We start from the raw sequence: 12,703 nt of genomic DNA, 5'->3' as shown, positions 1-12,703 counted from the left end.
TATTTTGGAAAATTTTCCAATTTTAGAATTGAGAAAAATAAACCGGGATTGAAGTTAATCTTATATTTGTGGAATCGTGCCTTAGAAATACAGTGGTATTATACACATGCAATGTAGGTCGCGTTCCAATATATATAAAACCAGTACTAAAAATCTGTAATATACATAAAGTACAGATTTTTTACTAATAGTTATATCGATACGAAGTCGTAGTAGCACTTTTTTCTTACGTCCAATGCCATTTTAGGTTAGGATAATATATTATCAATAAATAAATACGACAATGCACGTACATGATGTATCTCTTTTTGCTCTTAATAAAAAAAGATAGATACTTATAGTACTTACATTACTGACATGTCAACTTATATATCCAATATAGAAAATTGAATGTAATTATACTATGTGAACACACACACACACGCACGCATTATATAAACAGATAAAAGTTACTCATGTTGATATAATCATGCAGATATTATCTATTCATACGCAATATTAGAATTTTATGTATACATACTTTTATGTATTCACTTATTATATTTTAAGGAATGTATTGATTTAAAGAATAGTCCGGTGTACTTAGATAGTTTCATTTATTTATCCGATCAAAAGATAAAGAAGAGAGAGGAACTAACACCCGAGACGGATAGCGCCTCGATGATAACGCTAAGGTTCGCGTCGGTAATAGCTAATGACCGCTGATGGTAATTCGCATACATAATACTCTTCCCCTCTCCGTGATTGAGAAATACAATAATATAGAAATGGTTTACAACCTTCAAAATATTGTTAGCTTGGTGCATAGCGTTGAGGAGGACGATGGGGCCTTGTAGATCGTCGTGGAATTAGAGGTGATCGCATTTGGCGTGGCGGCGACCTTGGTGGAGACCTGGGCGGAGACGGTGTCATCGGTGGAGTCCAACATTGCTCCATTGGAGTAGATGGTCTCTGTGGCGTAGGCGGCCTTGGCGATATTGATGGTCCCTGCAACTTAGCCTGTGGAATAATAGAAACTTGTTTATCATAAAAGTGAACTCGACGGGGCTCATCCTGCCTCAGTGGTTTAACGTTGTCGGACTGATCCTTAACCTCTTCTTCAGTATAAGCTCGGATGTGATCTACGTGTTTCCTATAGTGGTTGCCTTTATAGTCTATCTCGTAATGCAAATCACCTAGACGTGCGATGATTTTGCCTTTAACCCATTTGTCCATATGCGGGTTACTTGATAAGAACATTACTGTTTGTTTAGGTTGAAATTCTCGAAATGAGGAATTTAATATGACTTGTTGTTTTTCCGAGATTTTCGTATGTATATCGTCTGGTCGCACTAAATCAATTCTGGTACGTATGTTACGACCAAGGAATAACTGCGCAGGTGACTGACCCGTTGTTGAATGCGGAGCCTTCCTGTATTGCCGGAGAAATTGGTTAAGGTTGGATTGCAACGATCCTGGTGTAGTGGACATTGCGCGAAGCGTATCCTTTACCGTTTGTACATAACGCTCGGCTTGGCCATTCGTTGCGGGATGATACGGCGCTGTGCATTTGTGATATTTGACTCCACTTGATTGTAGAAACGACTCGAATTCCACAGACTTAAACTGGGTTCCGTTATCTGAGACGATTGTTATGGGAACTCCATATGATGCAAAAATATTATCTAAAATCGCAATCGTTGCCGTTGCTGTGGTCAAATGGGTCGCTCTCACTTCCAGCCATTTGCTGTAAGCGTCCACGACAATAAGCAGCATGGTGCCTGCGACTGGTCCTGCATAGTCCACATGTATTCGCTCCCATGGTCCTTTTGGATATTCCCAGTGATGACCTTTACCTTTGGGCGGTAAATGTGCATGTCTGGCGCATTTAGCGCACGATTTGGCGACTTGTTCAATAGCTGCGTCGATGCCAGTAAACGAAAGAGCGAGCGATACCTTTCATTTTAACTATGCCTATATGAGATGCATGCAGGTCACTTAAGATCGTATCTCGTAGAGAAATTGGAATGACAACTCGGTGTTCAAATAATAAGCAGTTGGCTACTAGAGTATATTTGTTCTCTGGAGCTTTGTAGCCAGCGCGAGCCAAGTCCTTGTCTGACTCAAACAGTTGGACGATTTTGCCTAGCTCTGGGTCTTTTCGTGTCTCTCGTCCAATATGCTCTGCGCGGACTGGTAATTGTTTAATCTGGCACAACGCGAATTCATTAAATTCATCCTGGATTGTTACGTCATGTTTAGTTGTTATTTCATGAACGGTCTCTGTTGTAGTTGGTAATGGCATACGGGAGCAGTAGTCGGCATTTGCGTTAGCCTTCGTTGGCTTAAATTCTACGTTAAAAAATGCGAAAGATACTCAGCGTAATTCGCCATGCGGCTAATGCATAATGCTGGTAATGATTTCGTTGGATGCAAAATTTGCGTGAGAGGCTTATTATCAACGATTAATATGAATTGCCGTGCATATAGGTAATAGAAAAATTTTTGTACTGCCCATACTACTGCTAGTGCCTCTTTATCAATTTGAGGATACCGTTGTTCCGTAAGAGTTAATGTGCGACTGGCAAAAGCTATTGGGCGTTCTGGCCCGTTTTTAAGTCGATGCGATAGGACAGCACCTAATCCTATCTTGCTTGCGTCTGTCGCTAATACCAATGGAAGGGCTGGATCGTATGGCATCAAAATTTGAGGAGAGATTAGTGTATTCTTGATGTCATCATAAGCTTCCTCAGCATCTGCTGACCATTTAAAAGATTCAGTAATAAGCATGTTCCTCAGTGGTCGGCTTCTCGTCGCTAAATCTGGAATAAAAGAATTGTAGTAAGTTGCCTTTCCTAAGAATAATTGGAGTTCTTCTTTGGTAGCTGGTTTTGGTGCGTCTCGAATTGCTTCGATGTGTTTATCTGATTTATGTATTCCGCGGGAGTCAATCTTATGACCCAGAAATTCAACTACCGGAGAAGCAAAATTGCATTTATTACGATTAAGGCGAAGGCCATGTGATTGTAGTCGTTCCAGTGTTCTATCTAGAATTAACATCAAGTTATCAAATCCTTCAGCGAACAATAATATATCATCGTAGAAATTAAGCACATTAGGAAGTAGTCCTGTAGGACTTTTTCAATACGACGCTGCCAAATCGCTGGTATATTAGCCGCGCCGTAAACCGAGCGTTTGGGACGAATTACCCATGTGTCGGTGTATTTAATGTCAACGCGTGAGCGAACTTCTCATCCACCGGTAAGTGCGTATAGGCATCTGTAATGTGGAGATGAAATATTAGCGTTCTTCATTCTATTGAATAGGTGCTCAGGTTTCGGAATAGGATGTTCGTCTATAATGATGTGTTGGTTAAGGGTTGGTTTGTAGTTGCCTGTGACACGGATTTTTCCGTTCTTCTTGACCACAATGTGCGTTGAAGAAGCCCATTCTGAAAATTCGACTTTCTCGTAATATCCGGATACGAGTTTGGTTTCAATCTCCTCGGCATATTTATCATGAAAGGCTAAAGGTACTTCACGTGCACGGGAATAAACTGGCGTAGCCCCAGGTTTAAAGTGAACGGTAATTGGAGGTCCTATTAATTTACCTGGTTTGTCGCTGAAAATATCCTCGTAACGGGTCAATAGTTGATCCAGTTGTTTTTTTTTGTTTTGCAGACAATTGAGATGGTGCAGCGGTTAACGAATGAATTTTATTTGAAGCGGAGAATAATTCAGTGAAATTAATTTCTTTAGCAAGTTCTCCTATCCATTCTCTTCCCAAGAGAGTGTCAAAAGGCTCTTTAACAACGTATAAATTGAACTTGCACGTTGTTGTACCCAATGTAACATTCACTGGTAAATAACCGATACAATCAATGTGATGACCCGTATAGCTAGCAAATTTCCTATCCGAATTGAGTAACGTGCATTCGGGTTTAATACAACGTAATGTTTTCTCGTTGACTATACTACATGGTGCTCCTGTATCAAGTTCCATAGACAATTTGCGTCGATCTTAACTGTAATCATTTGCTTACTTATGGATTTTGTTACTTGAATTTCTTCGATTTTGCTGAATGTTTGTAAAGTATCGACGTGTTCTGCCGGGAGGACCACTTGATCTGTATTTTGAAGAGCTTGAACTGCTTTCCCTGCTCTGCATACCTTGGCAATGTGGCCATGTTTGCTGCATTTATGGCAAAGAGCTTTCCGAAATGGGCATTTGTCACGCCTGTGTAATTCTCCACATCCTTGGCATGGATGGAGGTTGGCACCATTGGATTTGTTTCCTTGCGTATTACTAGACTGATTCCGTTGCTGACTTCTGTTACGTGATAGTGATCTGTAATGCGTGGATCGTTTATTATGCTTTGTTTTTAATGAAGTATGCTTAACTTTATGCGTTTTTTCCGTTAGTTCAGCTGCTTCGGCCGTCTTGACTACGTTTATCGTGTAACGCGTTGCTTCGAGTGTATTTGCGATTTCGTATGCTTCCGCGAAGGTTGCTGGCTTTTTTGCAATGATTTCGTCGCACATTTCGCGCGACTCGAGTCCATGTAGTAATTGCTCTATCAACATTCTGTCTAAGAATTCGCCGTATTCACAATGAGCAGCGCCTTGTTTGAGGCGTAAGACGAAATTAGCGACGCTTTCCTTTTTTTGTTGGACAATCAGACGAAATTTAATACTTTCGGCATACTTGTTTCGAGTACGGTCGAAATGGTTAATAAGTACCGAACGCAATTCATTATATAATAGTTCTTCTGGCTGACGCGGAGAAACTAGAAATTTAAGTGCGTTATTTAATTCAGTACCCATATGAACGCGAGCATAGTTGGCATGCAATTCTTCCGGAATTTTACTTAGCTGTAATGCCCAATCGAATCGTCGAAAGTAATCTTGAACTGCTGTTTCGTCGGCTATGCATGCCATTTTAGGTTAGGATAATATATTATCAATAAATAAATACGACAATGCACGTACATGATGTATCTCTTTTTGCTCTTAATAAAAAAAGATAGATACTTATAGTACTTACATTACTGACATGTCAACTTATATATCCAATATAGAAAATTGAATGTAATTATACTATGTGAACACACACACACACGCACGCATTATATAAACAGATAAAAGTTACTCATGTTGATATAATCATGCAGATATTATCTATTCATACGCAATATTAGAATTTTATGTATACATACTTTTATGTATTCACTTATTATATTTTAAGGAATGTATTGATTTAAAGAATAGTCCGGTGTACTTAGATAGTTTCATTTATTTATCCGATCAAAAGATAAAGAAGAGAGAGGAACTAACACCCGAGACGGATAGCGCCTCGATGATAACGCTAAGGTTCGCGTCGGTAATAGCTAATGACCGCTGATGGTAACTCGCATACATAATACATACATTGTATATTATCTCCGTTTATGGTGTTGCATCTGATTTACATAAGAGGCGGATCACATATAGTTACATTAGTTCAATACATCCTTTGTAACGTTTAATATTGACTTCTTTAATGCGTTTCTATTCTGCGAATCCGAAGCATCTGATGATGGCACAATTATGATGCCGAAACATGTAATGTAACACAATGTATATAATATTAAGGTTTTTAAATTATATTCATATTTTTTAAATTATATTTATATTTTTATATCAATTTATTGGAATGTAAAAATTTTTAACGTGTTACACATATATTATATTTGAACTTGACTCTAATTTGTCCTTCTATATTCTTGATATTATTGTATATTATATTGTGCGTGTATTCACATCGCACAAACATACATTTATAATTCTAACAATGTTGTAACATATAAAAAAACATTATTAGTGAATAATATATAATTATAATTGCATTGCATGTTACATGTACGTTACATGTAACATTGTATTTACTAGGTTATTGTATATATGTACATTATTGGATTCTTGTTTGTACGCTCGACCTGTCAACACCTCGGCCTGTCGCTCCCGCTCCGGCTATCTTTTCCGGATTCGCAGTAGCTTCCTATTGTTTTTGATATATTCTCGCAGTCGATTGCAAGTAAGTCTTCGATTCCGTGCATTCAAGTGCATCGCCGGTGCGGTCGGCATGCTGGATGTTCTTAGTGAGTAATGTGATTCTTTTCTTTGTAAAAATGTTGCGTCGTATTAAATAACGTCACATTGTTGTGCATTAATATCGATAAGTGTCTCTGCGATTATATTGTCTATTTCGATTATATTCGGAGCTTGCGCTATCATTATTCTTTTTGCTTTCATCAATTTTTTCGTGTCTGATTTATCATATGATCGAATGAATTTTATACATGTTCTTTTTATAATTATCTCTGTACTACTTTTTGTCTGTTCTGTGTATGCCCGTATCGTTGTACTGTTTTGTTATTGTAAGTCGTTATTCGGTCAACCCTGTATATATTTTTGAACATTTAGAATACCGTTAAACGATTTTATATTTGATCGTCATGAGTCAGCCGACCTGCTGCAGGTGCAAGCGTTTCATACCGCGTTCGCGTAGATGCACATTCTGTGGGATTGACAACGGCTTGCCCCCTGATGGCTCAGGTGCCACAGGCTCTGCTTCTGAGGAGGGTTCATCTTTATCCGTGGTTGAGATGGCTGCGTCTGAATAGGCTCTGCTGCTCCGCTTTTTTCATCCCCGCCTGCACATCTATGTCGTGACGACTCGCCGGGTCCGTCGGGGACGTCCGAAGTCTATCTTGCAGAAGTTAAGTCATCACTAACTGCATTGAATAACAGACTTGCGAGTCTCGAATCTGATCTTGGCTTTGTAGATCGCCTGGAACTAAAACTGGACGCTTTGAGTGCTAGGATCGATGGATTCGGGGATGCTCTAAGTCGGCTGCGTGATGTTGAGGAGGTTGTCGGACAGTTTTCTACGGTGGCGGAAGGCTTGGCTGCAGGACTTGCTTCTCTCTCGGAGAGGCAAACTGCCCTTGAATAGCGCTGTGCCCGTTTGGAGGAGGCCATGAGTGCCGGGCGTTTCGTTGCTGCTGCTGGTGCTGCTCCTCCTAATGTCTTAACTGCACGATTTGAACACTTGATGAATGAGCAGAGGGATCACGAGCTCATTATATTTGGCCTTCCGAAGATGGCATCTGAAGAGCGGATGGAGGCTGTATTGCTGGTTGCTCGATCGCTTGATGCGTCGCTGGCGCCCTCGGAGGTGGTGAAGGTCTTTAGAATCCCATGTCGGTCTTCATCCTCCGACCCGCTTATCGTTAAATTCACCACGATAGCTAAGAGGAATGAACTGATCGCGAGGGCTCATCGTCGGTCTGGTTTTGCTGCCTCTGATGTCCGCGGTGCATGGCCTGCCGACAGGGTCTCCCTACTTGAGCGCTCTACTAGATCGGAGCGGCGTGCATTTTCTGAGGCTCGTCAACTTGCTGAGAGTAGCAATGTCAAGTATGTGTGGATGCGGAGGAGGGTCACATATTTCAGGGTTGTCGACGGCGCGCCGTCATGTCGTTTTACCTCTCACGAATCAATACTCTCGTGTGTTAGTGCGGGCGGGACTGTCACTGGGCTCCTACGCTCGACTTCGCCACCTCATCGAGTGGATCCGAGCGCTGGATCTCACTGACGCCCTGCTGACTCATCTCGCCTGAATATGTTTTCTTCTCATGACTCTTGCGACCGCACCCTTCGGGTTGCGTATTCGAATGTTCGTTCACTCTTACCACATTTCGTTTCCGTGAAGGATGTTATTGCGTATTTACGGTTGGACGTATTGGCGATCGGGAAGACGTGGCTTCGCGATACGGATGACTCTGGTCTGATATCCATAGAAAACTACGCTTGCATTCGTTCCGACAGATCCTCCGGCTCTCGCGGCGGGGGTGTTGCGATGTATATCGACAGCTCTATCTCTTTTTCCCCGATCGACCTTGACGTCCCTCCGGATGGCGTACTCACTAACATCATTGCTGCTTCCCTTCACCTGAATCATCAGAGGGTAGCAATTGTGTGCGCTTATCGCCTCCCTCGGGCTCCGATTGTTGATCTGCGTTTTATCGAATCCTGTCCGTATAATATTGCCTGTAGCGCCGATTCAATTATATGCTTCGGAGATTTTTTAATGTCAATATGCTTGACCCATCAGAATTGTCACGCTCGGCACCTGTGCGATGTTGCGTCTAAGCTCTATCTCAGACAGCTTATCGATGAGCCAACGCGAGTGACTGGAGAATCGGCAACGATTCTTGATCTTATTATGATTTCGTATAGCGTTGACGTCGTTGAGTGTGTTGTGAGCGATGCTGTGAGTATCAGCGGTCATTTCGCGGTATACGCCGCGCTGAGTGTGAGGGGGTATTTGCGTCGTGGCCGTACATTACTGTCGCGGGATATTCGTGCGATTCAGCTTAATGCTATTGCCTCGGAACTTGATTGTATAGATTGGTCTCCTTTATATGCTGCCTCGGATGTGGACGAAATGGTCTCTTACTTTTCCTCCACTCTCATATCTATATTTGACTGTCTTGCTCCTCTACGCTTCAAATGTGTCGCCCGTTCGTCCGCTCCTTGGCTGAGCTCAACTGTCAAGAGACTTATTACGTTGAAACGCCGCGCTCTTATTAAATTTAGACGCACAAAGTCAGCCGAGGATTGGCAACGCTACAAGGCTCTGCGCAACGATGTGACCTGTGCCATCCGTCGTGAAAAGAAGCCGTTCCTATCCTCCTCCCTCTCCTCCAACTCCTCTCGTCAATTGTGGCGTAACTTATCAACGCTTGGAGGAAACAGATCTGCCTCCAGAACGATACCTGTCCATTTCCAAGATCCTTCTCTCTTAAATAATCACTTTGTCGACTCCCTCATCTACTCTTGTTCTAACGATATCATTGGTCACCTTCTTTCCTCCTCTTGTGATGTTCCTGAGAGGTTCAATTTCACCTCAATCAATTCCAGTCAATTATACAACATTTTTTAATACATTCGACTTACTTCTGCTGGACCATACAACCTCTCCGGTCGTGTAGTCTTACTTTGTCTTCCTCATTGTTTTGATCCTCTGCTTCACATTTTAAATTTCTCTCTATCTAATAATATCTTTCCCTCTTCCTGGAAGCGATCGATTGTTATTCCAATTACCAAAAATCGTGATTTCTATTCTCCCTCATCTTTCCGTCCTATTTCTCTTCCCCCTTTCCTGTCGAAGTTAATAGAATATATCTGCTTTCAGCAGTTATATGCGTTTGTTAACAATGCTGAGATCATCCCTTCGTGCCAATCGGGCTTCCGTAGGTCACATAGTACCACAACTGAGCTACTCTTTGTCTCAGTTCTCGTACTGAGGAACTTTGATTCTGAATATCTTAAGACTATCGTTGCTCTCGATTTCACGAAAGCCTTTGAGACAGTTAGTCACGGTCTCCTCCTTGCCAAACTTTGCATGTATGGGTTATCTCAGGAAACTCTGTTGTTGCTTCAATTGTTCCTTGCAGGTCGATCCCAGCGTGTTTTTATATATAATCCATATTCTTCATTTTCCTCATCTCTCTCAGTTCCTTCAGGGGTACCTCAAGGATCTATTCTTGGACCTGTTACGTCCAAGTTCCGCACGCATGGAACTGAGGGGGTGAACGTAACGCGAACCGAACCACCGTATCGTCGGTCCAAGCTCCGGACCGCAGGGGAGCTAGGAGATGGACCGACTCAACGGTAGGTACTTCACTTCGTCCCTTGGCCACTTGGTAGAGCTGGGGTCTCAGGCAGGACGAAACGAAAGCCTCTCTCGAGGTCGATGCTCCGCTGAGCGGACCTCGAGGCGAACGCACACGCTAAAGGCCGGGAAATGGTTCAGTGCGCCGTAGGGGCACTCTTCTATCTCATATGGGCCAGTGCGTTCGATGCCCTTTCTTTTCGGCCTTGGAAACTAATCCAAATAGTCGGGGACAAGAGCAAGTGCAATCTTAGTCGGCAATATAAATACGAGGAGGTGGTATTCGTAAATAAAGAGAGTCGAATTAAGGTTAAATTTGTATAACTGAACCCAAAGTTGCAATATTATAATGGTTCCATATTTCCTTATTAACTACTAAGTGTGATGTGTGTTGTATTTCCTTACTAACTACTAAGTGTGATGTGTGTGAATTGAATCAATTTAACAGAGAACGCCCCATATATATACAGGGTGATTTTTTAAATCAGAAACTTTCAAATATCTCGAAAAATAAGCACACTAAGAAAAAATGTTAAGAATCAATATTTCATCATTCCGAGGGTGACATACACTGACGTTAAAATCAGCCCCCCATCCCGCCCCCTGGGCGGTGAGGGGGGCAAGTTTGAAATCTTAAATGGGAATCCCTACTTTTTATTGCATATTCGGAATCTTTGGCTAAAAGCACATACGATTTATCTGAAACATTTTTCTCGATTCATAATAGATGGCGCTGTAATCGACGAAATTCAATTTCTTCGATTTCTCTTACTGAGAACACATGCTTACGATTCTGCAATACATTAACAATAAAAATACCACGTTTTCATTGTTAATACTCGAAATTAGTCTTAAAACTTCTCATTTTTAATTACTCATTAATTACTTCTCAAGAAACTACTTTTAGCGTAACCCAGGAACAACGACGTGGACATAGCAGTTTTCTGTTCCCTTTTTAAAATTTTTTAAATTAGGCTGATTTATTGCAGATATCTATTTATCTGCAATAAATAGTGGTTTGTTTCTTGGTCATTTTACTTGGCGAGTCATTTAGATTGAGAAGAAAGAGAGGTGAGTGGCGAGTCGATTGCAGTGGAATTATACCGGGTGTCCCAGACCACCCGTCCACCCCTTTTATCTCAGAAGCAGAGCATTTTAGAAAGAAACGTTTCAGACAAAAGTTGTGGGGTTCTAAATGATATATTCAGTGATCAGATCAGTATGACCTTGGGTGGCTTCACCAAGGTCAGAGCAATGTCACTTTGAATTTTTTAAATGGAATTTAAATATTTTTCATCGCATATTCTTGTAGCACACCTCGAGAGCTTTCCAAAACACTATAATGAAATGTTTTTTCATAAAGTACTTTTCGAGTTATAAGGCTTGAAAGTTACAGTATTGCCGGCATTAGCATTTCCCAAGAAGTGCAGGGTGTAGAGGTTACTTAATCGGATTTAATCTCGTGTATACGTGAGTGCATACTTGCGTACGGGCGTACATGGGAATGGAGAAAGGAAGTCGGAATTACATATACAATGTTATTATTTCTATTTGTTAACTGAACTGATTATGTTTGATGCTCAATCAGGTCCAGATAAACTGCATGCATTTTCCCGTGCTTAGCATTAATTAGGATGAACGACATGGATGTGACGATAATTTCATCCCATTGGGGTGCTTAATTGCCAGATGGGGTAAGTTCCCTTGCTTCTCACGTTCAGGGTGTTTGATTCGCGTTAGTCCCCTTGCCTCTCACGTTCGGGGTGCTTGATTCGCGTGAAACGATTGAAACGACAACGCCGGCTATGACTTTGCCCCTTTGTATGATTGTGCCAAATGTTCCTTGCCTCCCAGCTTCATGTCTAAAGTGATTCCCAAAAATTTCACAGAACTCACTGTTTCAACTCTCTGCCTTGCATTATGAACCGACAGAACATCAGAGAACTGCAATCTTTTGTCAGAGAAAATAATGTGCTCAGTTTTGGTCATAGATAATTCCATACCTATATTGTGTTACGTCCAAGCCCTTGGAAATAAGTTTAAACGGGAGAGACAAGGATGGAGTTGGAGAGGAAAAGACGCTTAGACTTTATTTAACAGGTATACGCGCAGCGGCGAATACCTGAGAGTCGAAAGCACTTCCTATCGCTCCGGAATATGGGTCAGGGTCCTGAAGGGACGCTATAACATCTGTTTCCTTGAGCAGTGTGTACGTCGGTCCAATTTCGAGTCAAGGAAATGAATCCTTATAACTCGGGAATCCCTATAACGGGAGTCGACCAGGTGCGATCTTTGGGAAATGGCGAGAGTACGAGGTTTTTTGATTTTTAGAATGAATGGATATTTATCATCTTAATAAAGTTCTATTTTATTACTAACAAAAATTACAATTTTTGAATAAGAATATAATGCTAAAATATGAGCAATAAGGCACATGAATATTAAGTTTACATATATGTTAAAAAGCTCGACAATTAGACATGATTAACTGTAGAGCGCTACGATTAGTGGTTAATTATAATTAATATAAAAACATTTGTGCCGCTATTGAATTAATTCGTGAATCTAAGTGCATATGTGTGTGCGATGGCGGAGAGGCAATACATGTTATGTTATTAGTTAATTTCGTTGATTATGATTGAGGAAGAGGGATGGAAATTTAGAAAAAAGGCTACGATGACTAGGAAAGGATGGGGGGAGTGAGGAAGGTACACTGGTGTAAGGGCTTCGCTAGGGTAGCCATTTATGGCATTTCTAATGGTACCCAGACCTGCGTTTACGAAATCGATGGTGAAAGTATTCGGGGGAAGGGGTTCGGTGGATATTTGAAATCGAGAGAAAAGGGAAATTAGGGATTGAGGATTTCCGTGATGGAAATAATAACGAAGACGAGGAGGGGGGAGTTCTTACAAGAGCTCCACGCTAGTAGGTTATATAGGCCGGTTCTAACCCAGGGGCAACGAGGGGTGGTGAGGGGTAGGGGGGTACCCGCAGGGCGAGGGAGCTG

The 12,703-nt window shown here is 41.6% G+C and overlaps 2 protein-coding genes across 2 annotated transcripts in view; one reads left to right on the top strand and one right to left on the bottom strand.

Annotated features, from left to right (window-relative positions):
* Window positions 1-792: 792 nt before the first annotated feature.
* LOC108767180 (uncharacterized protein K02A2.6) lies at window positions 793-4,916 on the bottom strand. Its single transcript, XM_018516917.1, has 6 exons — window positions 4,022-4,916; window positions 3,662-3,965; window positions 3,239-3,600; window positions 2,491-2,951; window positions 2,045-2,323; window positions 793-1,935 (listed from the first exon to the last, which is right to left on the bottom strand). Exons 1-6 carry the CDS (start codon window positions 4,914-4,916, stop codon window positions 793-795), a joined length of 3,444 nt encoding a protein of 1,147 aa, XP_018372419.1.
* Window positions 4,917-10,917: 6,001 nt separating this feature from the next.
* The window catches only part of LOC108767179 (uncharacterized), a 5,891-nt gene continuing 4,105 nt past the window's right edge, over window positions 10,918-12,703 (top strand). The window contains exon 1 of the mRNA XM_018516916.1: window positions 10,918-10,941. Coding sequence (XP_018372418.1) covers window positions 10,918-10,941 — 24 coding nt within the window. The remainder of the gene's footprint in view (window positions 10,942-12,703) is intronic.

Source organism: Trachymyrmex cornetzi, unplaced genomic scaffold (assembly GCF_001594075.2).
Source record: "Trachymyrmex cornetzi isolate Tcor2-1 unplaced genomic scaffold, Tcor1.1 scaffold663, whole genome shotgun sequence".
Taxonomy (NCBI): Eukaryota; Metazoa; Arthropoda; class Insecta; order Hymenoptera; family Formicidae; genus Trachymyrmex; species Trachymyrmex cornetzi.
This window is presented reverse-complemented; position numbering and strand designations above follow the sequence as displayed.